Genomic DNA, 22,587 nt, shown 5'->3' with positions numbered 1-22,587 from the left:
GCCAGGTAAGAATGCTCCACCCAGAGGCTGAGACAGACTGCAGCCTGCCTAATGAATCCACCTGAAAGAGAGAGAACAGGAGAAACAAACAAACAGCCCAACCAGCTTGCACCCACCCCATTTAATGGATGCCCCCAGTTGGCCTACCAGGTGTATCTGGATGCTGCTCTACGAGGAGGGAGGGGTCCAGGATGAAGGAATAGGGAATCCACGAGCCCCCCCCCAAGCAGCTGGAGGCCTCGGCCCAGTGACACACATCCAAAAAAATCTTTGTTCTGAGGCCTGTTTATTCTCATGGAAACAGAGTGAGATCTGTAATAAGCTGTTATAAAGTCTGAAGTGGCTGACACACCCAGTTATAATAAACGACTAAAAGAATTTCTGTTTAATTGAACAATGTACTAAATACATACTGGAATTTAGAAACTTTGACGTGGAATTGGATTAATATATTTTAAAGTTTAGTCACTCAATACTTTAGAAGATTAATATTGTACTCTTTTCGTGGCTCCATAATGTAGTGGTTCAAGCGTTCACTTGGCAAGCAAAAGGTCACTGGTTTGATTCCAGCTGGAGACACAAATCCATTGGTGGATGTTGTAAGGACAGGACACATCACATCTGGAGCTTCCTGCTGTGGTGACATGTGAGAAAGGAGCAGCTGAATTCAGTTTAATGGAGTTAGTATGTAAATCATCTCCTGGGAGGGTGTCTGTGATGCAGAAACATCATCCAACTTATTCTTCATAAGTAATTTTACCTCACTGCTCTCCAGCTACGTCTTCATCCATACTAAGGTTGCTAAGCACTCGCTGTTACTGTACTTTAGTAGGAATTTTTACACAATTTTTCTGATTTTCTCTGGACCACCCTATTCAATGAAAAAAAGGAAACGCTCTGGTGTAATCGTCTGATTATTCTGGCGATGCACACGATTCTCAGCCAACATACCGAAAACAAAGAGACCGTAACTGTGGAACGTACACAGCAGGGCAACAAAACTCAATTTTATTAACATTCAGCGTCTGCGTAATAAAGAAAAGATGCTTCCTGTTATTCCAGATGACGGAATTTAGTTCATCCCCACAGACCGACTACCTGCGTGGCTCAGGTGTGGCTGGCTGCGTCTTAGCTGACACACAGACACTTAGACCCACGCACCAGGCCTGTACTATAAGGACTGAGAGGGATACAGTAGTGCAATATTATATTTATTTCTTACAGTGAATTTTGGTTGCCATACAAGAAGTCTTGAGGAATTGAGGGGGGAGGGGGAAGGAAGAGTGCAGTTACAGGAAAATTCTCTCTCTTTTCATTTCAGTAATTAGTTGACTCTATGATGATTTAATAGCACAAAATTACAGCAACATAGAAAACATGAACACAAGTCTTTGCACAAATTACCGAAAACATCTTAGCCTCTATGAAGACTTAATCAATGAGTAAAATCTATTCATGGAAAAAAAACAGAACTTAATTAATCAAAAAGAAAATAAAAAAAAGAAACAGTTACCCAAATGTTGGACAATGATAGAGTGGGAGCAGTGTTTTGACAGGGAGTGGAAGTGGGTTAGTGTGGTTAAAAACACGGCCCAGTGAAGCGCCACGCTACGGTGATGCTCTTTAAAGATTATTACTACATCTACTCAGCTCTACATGTCCACAGATAAAAGTGCTGAGTGACCCACTGATCCACAGGAAGGGATCAACAGGCACCGCACATCTTTTTGGTGGATCTCTGTATGTATACATACACACACACATATATATATATATATACGTTTCATATAGTTTCCTATCAACATGGCCTGCAGATATACTTTTAGAAATGTAACTTTTGTGTTTTTTAACAAACAAACCCTAGACTCGGGGATTTCAAAGCCTGGGTTCAGTGGTCACTTGATTGGCCAAAGTATCTTATGATTACTACTGCAGTAGAGAGTGCATCTATTTTAGGCAACGCTTCATAAAACACTGACGAGTGATTGCATCATGATATGTAACTTTAAAATGGCAAAAGAAAACACAACCAAGGAGATTCAGTTAGAATAAATATTGCTTCTTACATAACCCATAAGTTTAATAATATCCACATCGCATCTACGTATATAGTATTTCTGTTTGGCAATCCACACATCAGTGTTGAACAGTTTTTGTTCAGGTAACCTCTATAAAATTTCATAAACTCTATACAAATCTTTAAAAATACTGTGCTTTTCTACCCCGCCTGGCACGCCACTGTACGTGTGTTGAAAAGAAGTTCAAACAGGAACAGGATTGTAGCAGCATTGTCCCGTGCCGGCCTCCGTACGGCTAATGTTCACAGAACACAGAACTTGTGTATGTTTCGTTTGTCACCTCAAAAAGCTGCGCCTACGTGAAGCTGTGGAGTGCGACATGAACGCAAATAAGGGCAGAAGAAAACCAGATATATTTCAGACACTGCTTACTGTCAAGCACATATCAAAGCTCTATCTAAGAGTGCTCTGAAAAAATCTACTTGGAGAGAGCGCCTTCTATCTACGGAGCTGTGTGACTGACGGAGGTGGAGGGCGGAGGGGGGCGAGCTGGTTACAGATGATGACGGGGCAAATGAGACCAGTGCTTAGGTCATCAGGTCAGCTCTGACAACAATAAATCTATCTTCTTAGAATTTTTTTTCTTCTAAACATCTGAATAGATCTATACATATAATCTAATAGACATTTTAATCAATTTAAACACTCTTATATACACGTCAGCGCATACTGCACTTCTACTTCTGACTAGCCCGTTATCATTGCTAGCAAACGCCTCGTCTGACTTGGGTTTAAACTGGATCCTTGGTCTGAATCCTGCCTCTGCTGCCTCTGCTGCGGTGAAACTATGGGACTCGAATCGAGCGGCAGCTTTCTATCCCTGTCTGCTCTCACGCCGGGCTCACACTGATGACCGCGTGCTGGCTTGGTCAAGTGATTATTCTCCGTTTCTTGCACAGTGGTTAGAATGTAGGAGACGGCAATGTGAACACATAATTATGTAAAACCCAAAGCTCGAAAATGGTTCAGTGTGATTCGATGATATCTGACTCCAGCTTGCAGTTAAGGACATTTAGAAGAAAGTGTCCTGTTACGCCCTAAAGACAAATAGTCTGGTTTCAGGGTTGCCAGAGTCGGTGAGTATTAGTTTGCTTTGGTGCTGCTTGCCACCACGAAGGACTGTTCCAGTTTTTCCATTTTGAATCTGGTCAGATTTGAACTCAAGTTAACCAAATGCACACAGTTTATTATTATTTTCCTCATAAGCAAAAAACAGCATACAAAATGTTTGTGATCTTTTTTTGCTCCATAAAAATATGTTACTTATCGTAGCTTTTGAAATACCAATCACTGAAGTGAAGTTCTTAAACATTAGTTTGCTTAAAGCATTCTGGTATATTCAAACGTGTAAAAGTTAAAAAGTAAACAAAAGAATGTTTGTAAAGGATTTCACACTGGATTCAAACGCAACAAAACGCCATCCAGTGAGAACCTTAAACAGTATTTTGGGAAATACACACACTGCTTTCTTCCAGGAAGAAAATCTGTACCAGTCTTATGTCTGTGAGTCGAGCTCAGGGAGAAATATCCAGCTCAATAATCAAAGACAAGATAAAGGTCCTAACAAACAAATCTTTTCACAACCTGTGGCTCGACTTTATGCTAAGCTAACCTACTTTGCACTCTTTGCACAGAGAAGCATGAACATCTCAGTTTGAGCTACTTCTATAAGTCAATGCATCCTATAACTGAGCAGTTTAGTTAGTGTACCTGAGTTTGACTTTTTACTGTCTACACCTTCTAAAGCTGTAAATGCAGTTGTAAAAGAGAAACATTGTTTCTAAATGAGTGTCCTTTTCCACACAGAATCACGTGATATTCCAACTGATTATTATTGGATACTAATGTGTTGTGTCCGTGTATGTTTTGTCCGATATGTATGAAACCTTTTTTGTTTTATAATACAGAAATGATCCCTCAGTGATCTAGAAACACGTGTGTGCTCTAAATAGGAATGACATTTAAAGTAAAAATACTGATATTCACTAGTAACTGACGTGAGTATTCTGACTTAATCTTTGGATTAAGCGTAATGCTTCCAGCATGTCTGTCTCATAAAGCAAACACTTTACCAGACAGATGATTTACCAGTCCAGTATCTGGTAGTGAGTTAGAGCACCTGGGCCCTGTACCACAGCAAGTTCTACACAACCAACTTTCCATTATGTGGATTCACTCATCCTAACATTAGCAATGAGGACAATGTGGTCACTCAAAGCTGGTTATCAACTGCCAAAACTAATTTAGGGTTTTATCAGCACAGTTATATGAAAGGAGTGGTGTTGGCAGCATTTGACCAATCTAAAAGGAGCATGTCACTGGTCATATATGAGTCTGATCCCTGTGAGTGTCACCCACACCAATCAGATGATGATAAAAATCTAACAGCAAATGCAACATTGCTGCAAATAAGATGGCACATCAGTGCTACAAATCATGAATCTGGTGATTTCTGCACACAGCTGTAACATTTATATTATTCCTGAATGCTCTCTCCATGCTGCTGTTTGTTTTTAAGGTGACCGGTGCACTTTAAAGATCTGAAACTTTAAACAGGAGTCATTTAAGCATTAAATGTTACTGCCCACAGCCTGATAAAGGAGAAATGAATCTGACTGGTTGAACAGGTGCTCTTGTTGGGTGATCTTCATTCCAGTAGCTGCAAAAGATATCTCGCAGCAGATCAGAATCAAATATAACAACATTTTACACATTTTCTAAATCACCAAATTAATACGCGCACGTTCGGGAGACAATGGGAAAGTTTACGCTTCATTCTGTGGTTGTAGGTCCGGCTTAACAAGCCGCACATGTAAAATGTATTTCCCCAGCAGAGAATCTACAATCTATAACCTTCTCCTGACAGTTTTAGTTTTTATTCTTTCAGCTGCAGACTCGGTGCTGTTTAAGGGGTTTGAGAGATTAAATATAAAAACAGTTCAAAGGCTTAATCTGTGCAGAGATGTCATATGAGGACAGCAAGTACAGTGTAAGTGTCCTGTTTTAGGATGCTGCTGACGGATAAAACATTCAATTATAAGCTTATATCTACAAATCTATATTTATTTCTGATAATCATCAGGAAGCGCAGAGACATTAGGCACTGCTGAAAGACTTTAGTCCCTCCTACTCTACCTGTAGAGGTCAGAGGGATCCTGCTATTTTCTGGAGAATTGATTGGTCAGTAGTCAATGACTTAGGTGGACATCATAAGTTACCATAGTGATGTACCCAGGTATGATGTCAACCACCTTTGCACTAACCGCAGAAAACCGAGAGTTAACCCAGAAGTTACTCGGATGGCCTAAAATCCTGCTTCACAGCACAGGCCTCTGGTGGCCTTCTCTCATTTTTGTGATTTAACGATGCAAACAGCCTGTAGGTGCATTACTGCTGTCCGGTGATAGCAACGTGTTACATCCTACTAAGGACCAGTAAAAACAAGGGAAATGTATCTAAACAAACTACAGAATGACGGCTCCCCAGCTTGGATCCAGTGTAAGAATCCTGTCAGCACTATCTGCAGTACATTTAACAAAGTAGCAAAGCTGAGCAGACACTGGACTTCATAGTAAACTGGTATTAGTTGGTACCAGTTTGTGAAAGACAGTCTCTCTCTTGAAATGACAAAGTTCCAGTTGAAAGTCAAACTCGTGAAAAACTTGACCATCTTCTCATCATCCCACATAGTGGAAGCTTAGAAAGGTTCAGACCACACGCATCATTTGGGGTTTTCCTTTGTTTGAATAAATGTGTATTTATGCGCATCGATGTGTCATACCTTCTGCTCTCATTGAAAGTGTGCATAAAACAGGTGGACGGATGCTTTGCATTTCACTCCAGCTCTCAGCAACCAGTAAGAGAGTGATACTGATCTTTCTATTTCACAGCAAGAAAGCGAGTAAGTGGATTTCCCAAAATAATGCACGAATCCTAGAAACACACAGTGTAATCACCACTCTGTTCTACCACTTACACACAGGGTACGTTAGCGTTACTGTGGGCCATACTGTGGGCAGGTGCCGACCTGCTATAAGTGAGGTGGAAGAAGATTTGATGGTAAAAATACAAAAAGTAACACTTTTAGTTTCCCTATAAGTGCCCTATATAGCAGATTCATAGAAATAGTTAAATGGACCTTAATGATATTTTGGGTGAACTATTAATACACACACATGCACACAGAAGTAGGAAAGGAAAAACCGAGAGAGGAGAAGGACGCACTCTCAGCGAAGCTGGCACAACCATTTTCCTGTTCCAACATTTGTACGTCGATCTTGCATCCTCACCTTGGTTTTTCTTGAGTCACGAGGTGGACACCGAGCAGGTGCGGACTTCACGGACCCAGCTCGGGCGCAGCTCCTCCTCTGGTGACCACCCCTCTCCACACTTTGATCTTTGTCAGGGAAGAAGGCCGTCGCAGTAACTATACGTGTGTAAGTGCTCGGGATGTAAAGACTGAAATCTCATTCGTCAGCTTGTGGCACTGTGCAGAAAGTGTGTGTGTGTGTGTGTTTGTGGATATATTAGTTAAACATGTCAGCAAATGCTGTTGTTTTGACACAAACAGGTGAAAAGCAAAAAAAGAACAAAAAAGAACAAAAATGAAGTCTATCTCAAATTGTTCTCTACAACCTTAGATGCACCCAGAAATATAACTCCGGTAGGACTCTAGTGAAGAAATATTCTCTGAACAAACTCTAGCAAAGATAGAAAAGGAGCAACGACCAGCTCAGCTGGGTTTTCATGCACCCACACCGGGGTGTATGGAAAAAGTCTTGAGTATCCAAAGCAGTCAGGTGACCACGAGTCTTTGTGTGAAGAAACTTCCAGACAAGTGTTTTTTCCCAGTGTTTCCAGAATATGTTGTTTTCTTTACAGTCCCACATACTGTCCTCCTTTATCTCGCCTTGATTTGACATAGCAGCTATTCTCTTCTTTCTCCCCCTGCAGTTCCCCCAAACATCCCATGATCCCCTGATGCTCAGGACAGTGGGAAGCAGGACGAGGGCGAACAACACTGGAGCACTGAGATGAGGCCGACAGCGGAGGATGGGAGGAGACAAACACAGCAAGAGGCAGCATCAGCTTGGACAAAACTTCCACCCGGTTCCACGTCTTGAGATTATGTCTGATGAAGAGATTGGTAAAAGTGATTCGTGACACCTCCCTCTCCTTGGCCCTGACTCCACACGTCGCCAGCCCGTCACCTCGGGGCTTGTCTGTCCTGCAGCAGCTTGAGGGCCCTCTCGATGTTCATGCGGTGGCCCACTCTTGTCACGCCCAGGTCTATCAAGTCCTCCTTCTGCAGCGAGGGCAGATGAGCGCCCTCGATCTCATTGTCCAGGAAAGCGTCCCTGTGCTCCCCCAGGTTGAGACTCTCCAGCCAGTCCGCCACATCATGCTTGCTCCACAGCTCCATGGGTTTGGAGGCGAAAGGCTTGCCCGAGGCTGCCACGGCCTGCATCAGCGTGAGTGGAGATGGAGAGCGCGAGCTCCCGCTGCCGCCACACGAGGAGCTCAGGCTGTAGCCACCGCCGCTGCCCAAAGGTGGGGTGGGCAGGCCGAAGACGTCTGTGAGCGTGGGCGACACAGAGGGAGGCAGTGAAGAGCAGGGGGTGAGGGAGGACGCCGAGTCTGGAGGGCTGCAGGGGTGCGTCTGGGATGGGAGACTGCTGGGAGGGGTGGAGGTGAGGGTGGTAGCGGCGGCAGCATTGTTACGCATTCCTGAGTCATCGATAGGAGGCCTGAGAGGGACAAAGAAGAGATGAGCGGTTAGTTCGGGTCAGACTGAGCCGACATAAAGAAACATAAATAACACAGCAAACACTTTGCATTTCTTTGGCACTTTAAGGAAACGTGCAATAAATGTGTAATTGAAATCATAATTTAAAACCTGGATTAGATCTTAGATCTAAGCGCTATATAAATACAGGCCATTTACCATTTAGTCACTCTGACGCTATTCAGTCCGTTTACAATAACGCGTGGTTGCAACAGGTTGCTAACAGAAGCTAACAGCAAAGGGTCAAAGTATCACAGATTAAGAAAAACCACTTTGCAACATGAAGGTAGGTCAGGACTCGTGAGGATGCAGACGTATCACTGTCACAGTCTGCGGTGTAGAGACTGCTCCATGAAAGGAGAGTTTACCACAAAGTGCAAACCGCTTATTATCCTCGAGGCCAGGAAGGTTACACTGTGACTGCTGGTGCTCGTGCTGCAAAACTGACTGAGCAATGACTCAAAGCAATTCTTCAACAGCATACTTTTCAGTTACTAAAGACTTGCAAACAATAGTGGAATAGTGTAATACTTCAAAAGAACACAAGGTGGCACCATATGCAAACAGCAGGTACACAAAGTCTGAGGCCATTTTCCAGTTCTGTGGTTATTTAGTTAGCTACTATGAACTTGTTAGTGTATCTTTGAACTAACACACCATTATTGTAATATGACCCCAAGATGTGATTATTAAGATCAGGCGAAAAATCCAGATTTTCTTCTTCTGAAAATGATTTAATGCAGAAATATTAAAAGTGCATGTCATCAGTAATTCATTTCTCTTTAAACTGCGTATCTCTGATTATTTAACGAGTATTTAGTAAAGCATTAAGAAAATAAAGAGAAGCTGAAGTGAAACTAATAGTAAATATATCATAGTTGTGGATATGAGATGGACCAGTAAGCTCACCATATGTAAGCTGGAGCAGGTCCCGATGACCAGCTGAAGGTTGTCTGCTTACAGCTAATGGATTATTCTCACTTTTGCATTAAATGTGGGATCTTCGAATAACATTTCTTTTGGCTGAAATTCATTTTTTAAGAACTCAAGCAAATTTCATTCAACCAAAAAAGCCCATACAGCCTTGATTCCTCATTGCAGAAAGGATTTTCTAGGCCTCTTAATATGTATGTGCAATGGCTTATCACATGATTATGACATAATTAGTATAGCAGCTTTAATAACGAGCGAGTGCAGGCTTCAGCATTCAGAAAAAGATGCTGCATGCTGAGAGTACCGCAGCCCGAGGGAAGCCGGCAGTGTTCACACCACCCATTGGCTCTTAATGGATGGATGTCTACCACAACAATGTGAGGAGGGGAAAGGTTAGCCACTCTCATCTTTTTATAGCTATTACAGCATGAGAGAAGCTAAAATAATAGAATAATGAAGTTGCCTTTTCAACCTGAAAAATGTACACTGTCAGCAAAGAAATATTAATCAAATTTCCTCTGAAAGAGGCACAAACATTTCAACTTGTTAGTTTCAGACACTGTGCTCCAAAACAGTCACAGGAAATTGAAACAGGGAAGCTTAATGCTAATTCTTCTTGGTGTTGTGGCTTTAGTTAAAGCACATAGTTAAATAAGCGTAGACCTCATTAGCCTAGTAATAATCCCGGCTGTCACAGTACTGGAAGATGGAATCATGATACGCTATAGCTCACATTTGTACCATGTTTTCAGTCTTGGCTTGAGAATTGCTAAACTTTACTTTTCAGAAAGTTGCAGTAAAAATTGACAACTCACAGCTGAGAAAAGTGCAAGAAAGGCTTCTCACAGTCTGCTGTGTCTTTCTTATCGTCACCAAATCCCATCAAATGACCAAAAACAAAGAACGCATCCCACTGTTTGTGTATCAAACCCCGTGCCCTCCTGAGGCGTAATATACCGACAATTTGTCACCTAGCGTACAATGTTATGCTTTGGGAGTGGGAACGTGTTGGCATGCCACAGTGTTCCACAGCGGTCCACAAACGATTCAAAGACACAGCGATGAGCTGCATTGTTGCTGCAGGGTTCTCAAAGTATGGCTTGTGGGTTGGGCCTGACAGAAACATCATATAGCAGCATATAGGAGCATTCCTAGTCTTCTGTTAGCCAGCTGGTCTGGTTATGGTCGCTGAATAAATCTTAACCCTGACAAACGCAGCCAGTGTCAAGGAATTTATCAGCAACATCACCTTAAAAACTAAACACACCATATAAAAGTCATTGAGCAAAATACACAAAAATAACAGCATAAGATAGAAACTGTACAAACACTACAGATGTTAAGTGATCTTTGCTGCGTGGATAACAGTGGTAGGCTTCTGTGCTCACACCCAGAGCTCTGTGCCTGAGATAACCATATCGGGGATCTCTCTAAGTCTGAAGCCTGAGCTTTTCATTCACAGGGATCATTTGTACATTTACTGGCCTCATTATATATATATGTATATGTTTAATATGAGCATTCTCTACTCACACAGCATATATACATGACAGAAAATAAAATGGAAAACGCAGAAAAATTCCCCTTTATTATGTAGACCCTCGGCAGAAGTGGGAATCACCGGACCCGACAATACAATAGTGTCATAACACTATGATGCGTTGCAATTTATCACCTGTGTGCTTTGATGTGCTGAGTTAATGCGACCCTTTCTGCTCAACTTTCTGCTTCACTTCTGTGCAGAGCCTGAATAATGCTGTGGGGAAAACGATGTTACACAGCTGTGTACCAGTGTCTTAGACGTGTAACAAAAGCCCCATTTTTGCACAAAAGTAGGCGATGGATTGGGTGACTCTCTCAGCCTGCTTTGAATTGGTGTGTGTTCATTGTTGCCACTTTTTTCCCCTGTTGTGCTAATTTGAATGAAAAAAAAAAGCAACTTTATTGTTCCTGTACTGAAGAGAAAAACAAACAAAGAAATTATTTTTTTTTTAAAAAGCATCACTGGCACCCTGGTGACAGTCATTGATCCACATCTTTGATTTGGCCAAGACTTCATGCTGGACGCCTTTCCTGAAGAAACCCTCACCATTTGGCCTCGCTCGGGTCTGCCACTAGGAATAATGTGACTAGGCCTTTCACATGACACCCTACTACTCCGACATCTTTTACTTCCTACATAGTAAACCTGATCAGGTTATCCATTTGATTTTCACCCAGATGCCATCCACAATAAATTGGAAGAAAATGTAGCTACCTGAAGCAACAGCTGGCTGATGCTCCTGAAGTGGGAATGGTATTGTTAATATGCAAACTGCCATGACCAGTAATCAATGGCCATGACAATTTGCCTATTAAAACTGATGAAACTGAGCTTGTGGCGCACTCTTGGTTATTGGTGTTAGTTTTGGTCATTATGCAAATGTAGTGTTGAAGAAGCCTGCTGTCAGCTGAGACCGAAGAAGTCGTGTGGATGAGTAATTAAAGATTTCTCTCACTGAAAACGCTACATCCAGACGAACAGAATGAACTTTCTGGAATGGTTGAAGCTAGGCTGAGAAGAAGGTGAGGGTCAGTGAGCAGTAGTGTGGCTTCCAGCTGAAAACGAGCACTGCAGATGTAATGTTTGCTTTGAGAGTGTTGACAGAGAACTATGTGGATCTAGAGAAAGCATACGATAGGGTGTCAAGAGAGGGGCTGTGGCACTCCATGAGGAAGTCATAGAAGTACGTGAAGGTCTTGCAGGACATGAGGACAGTGAGATAATGGCGATAGAAGTGACTGATGAGTTCAAGGTGGAGGTGGAATTATATCAGGAATGATCTTTGCTGTTGGAGAGACTGACAGTTGAGGTGAGGTCCAGTGTAGCAGTGAAGCTGCAGCGGGTAGAGCTGCACTGATTACAGGGAGCTGAGAATCACAAGCAACATGTGGTGCAGTGGCAATGTATATTCTGAAAAAAATCCTTATGTCACCGTTCAACCGAGCCAGTTATTAAGTAACCCGACATCACAACAACCAAAAACAAACACAAACACACACACACACACACACACAAGTGTGTGCTGTGTAAATCTGAATGAGTAAGAAGCATCACCATCACACATTACCTGAGGCTCCAGATGGAGGGTTGTGACGGACATGCTGGACTGTGGAGCAGTGAGACACCCCCCACCCCCACCCCCACCTCCACACCTCACCACCACAGCACACAAACACACATCAATCCATGCAGAACCATCATACCTTAATTCAGCTTCCCCTGAGGATTCAGTTCCCCGTTGAGTCCTCTGCTAATAGATTGATTGAATTGTCAACACACAGTTTGTGCACACACTGACTGACTGCACTGAGAAAACTGAGCCAGTCCAAATCTGACCTCTGCGCTGTCAGACAGACTTTTCCCATCAATTTCTCTGTGCTATGTGTAGCCTAGATATTGTTCTTTCCTACTTGTAGCATATGGAACGGCCCGAGGGGAAGTGAAGTAGACTAAGGGGGTCCTTCTGCCAAAATGGAACTAGGCCAAAGTTAAAGTGCTGCTTCCCTGCTTCTTAGTAAATAAAACTTTCACTTTATCACAGCGCATGTTAGATGGATGAGATGGAAACAGAGGACACCATGTTGACCACAGAGAAAACTGCACACATGAAAGACAAAAGAAGAACATGGGAGAACACCATGTTTTAAAAACAGGTTTTACTCCACTGAAAGGTTAAAAATACTTCATTCGAAGCCTTTCCAGTGTTTCTCTAATTGCTCTTCTATCATCTGTGAAAGACTTTTTGTTGCAGGTGTTAAACTGATGTGAAAAGCATGTAATTGCCTATTAAGGCTGATTAGCGCAGGGTCTTCTTTAGCTTCGCTGACCTTAATTCCATTTCTTGCAGCTACAAAGAGTAGCACATAAAAAGCCAAGGACGGTGCTCTGCTGTGTAGCAAAGTACTGTGGACTGCATAACCTCGGGAGCCATTCACGATTTATATAGTCCAGATTAAGTTATAAATTTTATATTCTGAGAAAGCCGGACATCACACTTCCTTTCACAAGTCCCAAAAGTTCCATCTTGGGTAGAATTTGGGGCACCAAATAGGTCTAAATTCCATACAGAGGCATTGTTAAGCCAAGTCCAGCCAAGTAACGGCAACCATATGGAAGCTACGGTATTTACTGTTGGAAAAGAAGTAGAACAGTGATCACTCCCTAAACATGAGATAGAGAAATTGTGGATTGAAGAAACCTCACCCTGAGCCTGTAGGCCAGGGGTGTCCAACTCCAGGCCTCGAGGGCCGGTGTCCTGCAGGTTTTAGATCTCACCCTGGGTCAACACACCTGAATCAAATGATTAGTTCATTCCCAGGCCTCTGGAGAACTTCAAGACATGTTGAGGAGGTCATTTAGCCATTTGAATCAGCTGTGTTGGATCAGGGACACATCTAACCGGCACTCGAGGCCTGGAGTTGCCCACCCCTGCTGTAGGCACATGTGGCTGAAACATTACTCCAGGCACTTTGTCTTACAGTCCAAAGACATCAGTGTTCGGTTGTTTGGTGGATCGTAACTGGCTGTAGATGTGAAAGTAGATAAAGTCCTGTGTGGATCGAATAAATTGCTGTATGAATATTTGTGAACAGAGTAATGTGGCTGGGACCAGAGAAGCACTACAGAAATGCAGACATTCAGGTTATATTAACTAATGTAAGTTAATGTAACCTGAATGTCTGCGACCTCTTTACCCAACAATCACTCAATCCAGCCAAGCTGTTTATTTTGCTAAATTAAAATCTTCCACTCTGCATTTCTCCCCCCACACACATAAGCACCATGAACACGTGGCCTCTGCTGAGCACAGGGATGGTGCTTGCTTCCCATCAGCTGAGTGACTTTGGTACAAAATGATGCAGTGCTATTGATATCGGTGGTGGGAGACCTCGCCTTCACCACGCCCACGCATCGCATGACTCCCTTCGTCTTTCTAGCACACGCTGGCTCGTGCATGCAGGGTCGCGCTCACTGCCATGCACAGAAGCCTTTAATACACGCTCTCACACACAGACTGACACGGTTACGTAACGATGGCCTACAAAAGCAGCGCAGCACGTGACCTGCGTGAGATGATGCTGAACTCTGCCGAGGGTTAGGCCTGCCATCTCTTGCTCCATCTCTCTCTTACACACATGCACGCACACGCTCGCATATAAATCTGCACCCCTCCCCCGACTCAAACTGACATCACTGCAGGCCTCAAGGCTGCTCTCATCAGGCGGTTACCAGGCAACCGTTTCGTCCACAGGCACAACCAACGCACATATAATCTGGGAGACCAGGAGAGAGAGAACTACAAATATCCAGAGAAGAAAATCTGATGTTATCACCGCTTCTTTGGCTGATTCCAACATACCAAGGAAGACAGAAACCGAGCGAGGGAGAGAGCTGTAGAGTGTGCACAAGAATGAGAGAGAGAGCAAAGGATGGAGTGACAGAGGGAGAGCATGTGTGAATCTAGGCCATGTTCTGTGCATTTCTGTTGCCATCTGTTTGACGGTCACAGAAACAGGAGCACCTTCACCCTCTTCGGGCTTCTTCAGATGACGAGGCGCTCTCTAGCTGCCTACAACCGCATATTCTGCTGCGGCGCTTGGCAGCCTTCTCCACCAGACTAAGTAAAGCAGGCAATGCAGGCAGATAATCAGAGACCCTGATGTATACAACAGAGTGGGGTTTAAGCTCCGTCTGACACGAGAAACAAATGCATCGGTGCGACAATTGAAAAGCGATTACAAATAACTTAGTGACTCTGGCGAGAGCGCTGCAGTCGCCTCTAAACAAGGAAACATCTGGCTCTTAGATCCAGCAAAGGAACTGATCTGAACACATTTAGGTTTTTATCTTGTAGGGAAGATAAAACTCATCCTGTCTCATCCACAGATATCATCTCTAAATATTGTTCTGTAAGTATCGGTGTTTTTGCTGATGAAGGCTTTAGAGGACCTGTGTGTCGCCACTGATGTGATTTTATAGGAATAAAAGAGGTTTGCTTTTACATTTTAGAGACATTTTAAGGAATGCAAGATTCATTTGGGACATTCAGCCCCTTACATGCTGTTTCATCATTCTGCATTGAGTGTCGTTTCACCTGTGCAAGAGGTTTTTAACACAGGACATTTCTACATTTGTAGACCAACACTTTTAGTACAAAGTACGAAAACTATAAGAAATGTCTCTTACCTTTTCTTAACTTTGATCTCTAGTACCTTACTGTTTCTATTGTTCAAATGACAACTGTACTTAGTTCCTCTGTTTGTCACAAACAAGCTGAATGTAGACCAACCCTTTCTGCAACTAAATACTCTACATTTTAAGCAGCATACCATTTTCTATACCATGTCACATGGCAGAAATACATACGATCACATAAGTGGAAACAGGCCTTTGATGGAATGTTGGATGATGAGGGAACCTACCTGTGAGAGTGGGAGACACAGAGGGGCATGAAGAAAGGAGAGGTGAAGGAACAACAGGAGACTGGAAAAAAATGGAGATGAAGCTGGAAAGGCGTGAGCTGGAATGAATACAGAAGTTAAAGGTCAACAAACACGACTTTAAGCTGCAGAGGATGACGATGACGATAACACGACAGCGCGAGGAATGAAGCATGAAGGGAGGAACACAGAGCTGGACCTACTGGACCTGCTGCTGGGCATCCTGCTGCAATTACCCCAAATGGACACCGCTGCGTGGAGCTAATAGTGTTTATTAAATCAGAAAGCACAAGTGCCCAGAGGAACAAAAACCTCCGTGGCACTCTCTACAACTCTCTGATGAGTGATGGGATTGTTCATACAAAATGCATGCAAGCAGTGAATTATTTATCGTGCTTTTTATTCGCTCTCACAGGAGTGAGATGTGGGTTAAAAAAATGAAAAAACATGAGGTTGGCTGATTCAGGCGCAGTTTCCATCAAAATGTTGTTCCAGCCTATGTCGATCACAACATGTCACTCTTGCTTTGCTAACTGATAATTCTTTAACCATCAACAGGTACAGCTGTGGTCAAATGTTTAGGCAGCGGCACCTCTCACAAAACTCATTTTTTATTTATTTGCCAATTAATGCCTTTGAAATGTAGAAAACCTTTGTGGCTGTTCAACAAACGAGCTATGTGCACGGTGCTCTGTGTTTCTCACATGGACATTTACTGTAAAATATGACAGCAAACAGAAGAAATGTCACATAGAGGAGGATAAGGTAAATAGTGAAATAAATCAGGTAGTAGAAGCGTCATCTACTAATGGGAAGGTTGGTGGTTCAATCCCTTAGCTGCTCCAGTCTAAACGCTCAATATCTTTGGGCACGATACTAAGCCTACGTTGCTCTCTGATGCATCCATCAGTGTGAATGTCAGCTCAAAAGCACTTAACCATAGACATAACTGCTTGTGTGAAAAGGCGAGTAGAAAAGCACTAAATAAGAGCCAGTCCCTTTACACTCCCAATGAGGAATCCCACAGTAACTCTTCCATTAAATCTTAAGAAAATTCCCACTGCTACCACAATAAAGTGAAATCTCACGTTTCTCACAGTGACCAAATATTATCACAAGTAATGTTCAACATGGCTGACTAATGTCAGCGGGTGCAGGCAGTAGCTTAACATACAAAGCTTTATTCTGGAATGTGATGCATCCATACATCATGCACGGATGAACAGAGTGTAAACCAGAACAGGCATACGACCATTTCAAACAACACATATAGCAAAACCCTGCAGCCACACACAGTTCACAGAACAAGCTGATGTTCCTCCCAATCCCATAATCCTTTTGGGCTCTTCTTAAAAACACAACAGCTATAATCAACAATGAAAACACAAGTAACAGCTGGATGTCTGTGTCTACACAGTGTACTGTGACTACACAAAACCAAACTTGTCACAACAAAAACAGAAAAATGAGTTCAAATTTTCACTTTTCACTAGTGCTGTCAGCGTTAATCTCGTTAAAATGACGTTAACGCCATAACCGCATTAACGCAGCAAATCTCCGTTAGCGAGTTAGCGCAGATCGCATGGGGCTGGACGGCACGCGTTAATGAGCTAACTGCGCTATCGCGTTGACGCCGTGCAGCCCCACGCACGGGGCAGTCCGCACTAACTCGCTGATGGAGATTTGCTGCATTAATGCGGTTATTGCGTTAACATCATTTTAACGAGATTAACGCTGACAGCAGTACTTTTCACATATTCTTTTCACCATGTTACTCTCTACTCACTGTCAAACTCAACACTGACATCATTATTCTACTCCAATTATACTCCTGCTCGCCTTCTACAAGCCAATCAGGGTTTATTCTGTGTGCCTTGTGTGTACTCTGGTCACTCAGAGCATCATCCAATCCTCCATCTTCATCATAAGCAATGTCTAGACTCTCTGGGGGGGGATTCCATCCTAATACCTTACTTATCAAATTCTGCATCTTAATAAAGCAACTTCATGTTCTTCCAAATTGTCTTTGACTACTTTGGACTATTTTCAGATTTAGCCTAAGCATTCATGGATCCCTGGGTATAATCAATGATGATCAATCATTAGTGGATCAGCTTATAAGCCAATATGCACAAAATTTTACAGCTTTCTAGAAGCTATATTAGCCAGAAAATGAGTTTGCTCAGACTCTACAGTGAATAAAGTTCTTATGTAACTAAGCACTAACATGAAAAAGGTACAAAATAAACAAATGACACATGAACAAAATCTAAAGGACAGAAGAAAGAAAAAACTAAAGTAAGGAATGACTTCACATACCTTGTTCCGAAGCCCCCTCTGGTGCCTGTTGGGGAGTCAAGGCTTTCTCCTGGCTTGGTTGGCCTGTCGCGATTCATATGCTGTAGAATGGTGCTCAGCTCAGTGATAACTGTGTTCTTGGAGTCTGGTGTGGATGGGGGGCTGCGTAGCTCAGGGGGCTGATCACCCCATAGCTTGGAGGTCCTTTGAGTAGGAGTCCTAGGAGGTTCAGAGGACGAAGGAGGAGGGAGAGGGGCCTGAGGTGGTGACCCATAAGACTCTGGTGGCTCTTCAATGAGAGCGTCGTGATAAAGTGACGTTCTATTAATGACGGACTTGCTCTTGGGCTTTGGTGGCACAGGGGGCCGATCCACCAGGAAGGCGTGACCGTCTGCAGTGGCATAGAGGCTCTCCAAAGCACTGTCACAGAAGCCTCCTTCTGATGACAGGGTGGAGATGCTAGACACTGTGCTGGTGGTCTCCATGTGCTGAGGATCCCCACTACTGCGGCTGTCCACCTCTTCAATGCCTGAGTCACCTACCCCTGACTCTGGGTCTGGTGGAGGGGGATACGAGGGGGGCATATTGTTTGCCAACCTTCTGTGTTGATCAGTGACAGGTGGTGGGGCATGAGGGTGGTATGGGGGCAGAGAAGGCCCCCCATTCCGTCTCTGTTGCTGAATCATCTCTGCAATGGCACTAGCCTGGTCATCAGGAATGTCAATACTGTTTGCAAACTCCAGAGGTGGGGGGAGGGGTTCTGAGAACTCAAATTCTTCATCAATGTCAACTGACGCCAGAGGGGGAGGAGGGATGCGAAAGGGCAGTTTAACAGGTTCGTCCATGGATTCGCCTAAAGGAACGCTCCTCCTCCTTGATGTGGGTGGCTGTGGAGTGGACAGTGTTGAAGAATTAAGAGGATCAGGCTGGTTTGGATCTTTCAGCTCAGACGGTCGGTTGCTGTCCTGCCCCTCGGCCTCTTGGTTGTTCACCTTGTTGCTTACGTCTGTGCTGGTGTGAACCATCAGTAATCCAGCTGACTTGGGCTGTGATGTGTCTGCCACATCTGCTGGTGCGCTTTTCCTCTCTTCAAGTGCCTGATGCTGCCGCTCTTCCCGTGCTCCATCAGACTCGTACTTCTGCTCCGTCATTTGTCTTTGAAGGCCACCTCGGCCAGGCCGTCCCATTGTTGCCGTGGAGATTGCAGCAAAACTTGTCTCGATTCCGGAGCGGAGTTTGGTGTCAATAAATAGAGGCTGGTTGAGGTCAGGTTTGTGACTTTGCTGAACTGGCAGGGACTGCGCTTCATGCTTGGGGGTTTGTTGAACCTGAGGATTATTTTGGGACTGATTCTGAGGATGGTTTTGTTGCTCTTTCATGGCCCGGTCACGAGCTGCAAGGGCCAGAGCTAGTGGAGAATTAGGGTCCAACGGCTTGCCAGTGACAGGATGGAGGTAGGTTCCATTGGCCCTGTAGTGGCTCTTAGGAGGAGTGGCTGGGAGGCTAACAGGACTGTCCAGGTTGGGACACTGCCCTGTTCTAGTGTTTAGTGGCTCCCGAACAACTGTGGGCTCAGGAGTGTTGAAATCTGTCATATTTCCACTACCGCCACCAACAGGGCGACCGAGCTGCTTTGCCAAAGGAGGGGCTAATATCCTTTGAAGACGCTCGTCGCTGCTAAACATGCCTTCGTCGATGGACTTGGACTGGCGAAGGCGAGGGGTTGGCGTGGGACCACTCAAGTCATCATCCCCGATATCTATTGACTGGAAGGCAATCGAGTTCTTTTTTGCCTCAAGCCTCTTTTCGCGGTCCCGTACTGCTCCAGCAATAGCTGCTGCAAAGGGGTTGCTTAGTGAAAGGGGGTCTTCAGGGCGTAAACCTCCACTTCCACCAACAGCAGGTGTGAGAGGCGGGTGTTCAGGGGTTGTGGGCTCAATTTCCATGCTGCTACCCTGACTGCTCTTGCCACTGCTGCTAGTGGATGGCTCCTTTACAATGATGGTGGGAATAGGGATAGAGGAGCATGTTCTTTCTACAGGCGTAGTAGGCATGGAAACTGGGCCGGAGGGACTTGTTGGCATGTGACACGTCTTCTCTGGGCTGTCTTCCACGTTAGACTGCTTTACTAACATACCCTTCCTTCGGGCTGGTTTTGCTGGCACATACAGCGTCTTATTGCCCACCTCTGAATACGGGTTCTCAGGCACTGGCGTACGCCCCCGAGTTCGTGTGCTCTCAAAGTGCTCAGAGCTCTGACGGAAATAGCCACGCCTCAACGTACCGACGTCGGTGGTCCGGCTTATGGTCGTCACTGCATTGGGCGAGTTTTGGGTAAAGCTTGGTCGTGTTGTGCCATAGCTCTTGGGTGTAGGTCCAGCAGCTGAGTTGTAGGCAGGTGGTGAAGGGGGTGAAATGGCTGGGGGAGGAGGGATGTCCTCTGAGGTGTCAGGCATAGAGAGACTGCGTGAGAACTTGAGTAGGGGAGGTGTGAGGAATCCCTGTTTCTCATCCTCCGATGTACCTTGAAGAAATGGAGCAGAAAGAATAATTATCTCCGGACCTAGGAGAGACATCCCTTTCTTTCACTTCCTGCTTGGCCTCCTAGTTCCAAAAGAAATGCCTTCTTTAGCTCTCTCTGGATTTATTTATATAAGCAGGAAAGGTTCCTGAAATTTGTGAGAGGCCAGATAGATGTGCAATGTAACTGCTGTTTTGACAGTAAGTAGGAATATTCTGGCCTCACCAATTGAAATGTTCAATCTGGAAATCAGGACAGAAGTTATGTAGCTGTTATTACAGAAATAAGAGCAAATGGACTGCTACTCATCTAGGCCCTTTCCACGCTGAACACTCAAAGCACGCAAGACTCATTCACCAAGCACACAAGCACCTTTTTCTATACCTGAACCCATCTGGAGCGCAGACTGAGTCAAAATCCCTGAAATGTCTCTGCCAACGCATTTCAGGCAGTTTGTCCAGAGCTTGTTCATTCGGCGTTCCAGATGAGTTGAGCTCGTTAAAAATTATAATCGCCTTAATCGCAATGAGTGCGTTAACGCCGCGTTAATGCTGACAGCCCTAATTTTAATATATTTTTTTTAAATTAGTTTGTCCATGTTAGGACTTCTTCTGTGTTGTAAATGCTCAAATCAGTCTGTGCATGATTACATTGCTCCGCCCATCAAAAAGTCTGCACATGTGCGAATGTATCATATACATTGGACTGACGATTGTCGGTTGGAAAATTTTTACATATTGTCCAACCCTACTGGTCACTACAGTGGGCAGATATTCAAAGGCTGTTTTCTTGTAATTGTTACAGTGGTGATGGTATACTTGCACATAAACCACTACATTGGACACTGATGTGTTGCTCCGTGCACATCAGTGTCCACCTTAGTGGAAAAGTACATGTTTAAAAAAATGAAGTTCAAAATTACTTTTTCATTCCTAAAGATGAATAAAAAATCCTGATTGAGGTTGTCATATTTCATGCATGAAAGGGTTAAAGGGACAACAAGGTCCTTAATTTTCAGAGTGTAGAGAAGAGTGTGGCTATGCAGTTTGTAGATAGAGCCCTGAATGGATTATTGTGCAAAAAGAAGATAAAGAAGATAATTGCTGTCGTAATTCTGATGGCACTGCAAGTCAAAAAACCTGAAACCAACATTAGCATGTACGACATCCCTCTAGTTCGGGAGTGAGAATGAGGTTTGAGCACATGCTTAATGACCTCCAATATTATCGCCTGAAAGCACACTTTGCTGACTGGCTCACTCTAATTTATCTATAATTAGCTTTAATATTGCTAGACCACAAAGAGCAAGTCCTCAGAGCATTAATAAAATATTATGACAAGCTAAAAGCACAGGTTACTGGACACTCACACACACACCTACACATATTTTTACTGTATATACATCATACCTATGGACTTTTGCTTTTTCATAGTGCCCTTCTCAGGTATCCCCAGGAAGGCTCCTGGCACAGTGGGTGGCACCACAGCTACTCCTTGGCGGTCATGATACAAGGACTGAAAAGTCAATTGTAAATTATTAATATAACTGGAATATATAATTGTTTCATTAGATCTCTAAATAACAATAACAGTATTTGCTTACAGGAATTCATACATTAGGATACATAACATATCGGCCAGGTCCAGGCATCACCTGCCACTGGCTGCGTTGACTGATACTTGCAAATAGGAGGACATCTACCAATGTCAGTGCCCAAGTTTTCTGTTTTGACACTAGCTACTGGTTTCAGGTGTTTTAAATAAAGCAAACTTTCAGAAACGGGAAGATGTTATCTTTCAAATGAATTCTCTTACATGCACTTTAGGATTAACTCTACTTTTATAATATTTTTATTACATGTAAACCTAACCCTAACCTTAAATCGGCTGCTAAACATCAGCATTAGCCCGGAAGCTTTCCACGACATATTTTAAAAAACAGGAGCTCCAAAAGGACAAACAGTTTTCCAGTTTTCCATAATGCATCCAGTCTGGGGAAGCAGCACAGGGTACAGCCACGCAACCTGATACTGAACAATCTAATTTAAACTATGATCACCATAAAGCGAGTTCGCTTATGCTTACATTCATATCAGTTGGCGTAACCAAGCAGCGACTGGATGGGCGTGGTTTAATTGTGGCTATCTTCATGTCAACAGGTGATGTCTTCTGGGCATGGGTCATCTCTTCTACTTTGTCTGCAAAGCAAACCGAGTCATAATATGTCAGCACTGAAAACCGTGACAAGGGGCAGGAGTGAACTTGCAAAGCCTTAGTTTCAGATCTGATGGGTCAAATGCAAGCTACTCATTCAGTCATTTACAGTGACCCTTCCTTGTGTTTCCACACCGAATTGTGAATGGAACTGAAACAGAAAACAGTTGAAACGCTTTTTTTTTGTGGGTGTGGGGGTATGAGGGAGGAGGAGCAAAGGGAAGGGGAGAGAGGGCAACTTTGATGAAATGCGCCTGGCATGTCCAGCCTTGGAA

At 43.8% G+C, this 22,587-nt stretch overlaps 1 protein-coding gene across 7 annotated transcripts in view; it reads right to left on the bottom strand.

Annotated features, from left to right (window-relative positions):
* Positions 1–1,198: 1,198 nt before the first annotated feature.
* shank2b (SH3 and multiple ankyrin repeat domains 2b) overlaps positions 1,199–22,587 on the bottom strand; it is a 312,747-nt gene continuing 291,358 nt past the window's right edge. For all 7 annotated transcript variants that reach the window (XM_025908243.1, XM_019365700.2, XM_025908253.1 and 4 more), the window contains 4 exons: positions 22,184–22,296; positions 21,508–21,613; positions 17,599–20,101; positions 1,199–7,825 (listed from right to left, as the gene is read on the bottom strand). In XM_025908243.1, the coding sequence (XP_025764028.1) occupies positions 7,285–7,825; positions 17,599–20,101; positions 21,508–21,613; positions 22,184–22,296 (3,263 nt within the window). In that variant the 3' untranslated portion in view covers positions 1,199–7,284. The remainder of the gene's footprint in view (positions 7,826–17,598; positions 20,102–21,507; positions 21,614–22,183; positions 22,297–22,587) is intronic.

Source organism: Oreochromis niloticus, linkage group LG1 (assembly GCF_001858045.2).
Source record: "Oreochromis niloticus isolate F11D_XX linkage group LG1, O_niloticus_UMD_NMBU, whole genome shotgun sequence".
Taxonomy (NCBI): Eukaryota; Metazoa; Chordata; class Actinopteri; order Cichliformes; family Cichlidae; genus Oreochromis; species Oreochromis niloticus.
Note: the sequence above shows the minus strand (reverse complement) of the source record. Positions and strands in the feature narration are given on the sequence as shown.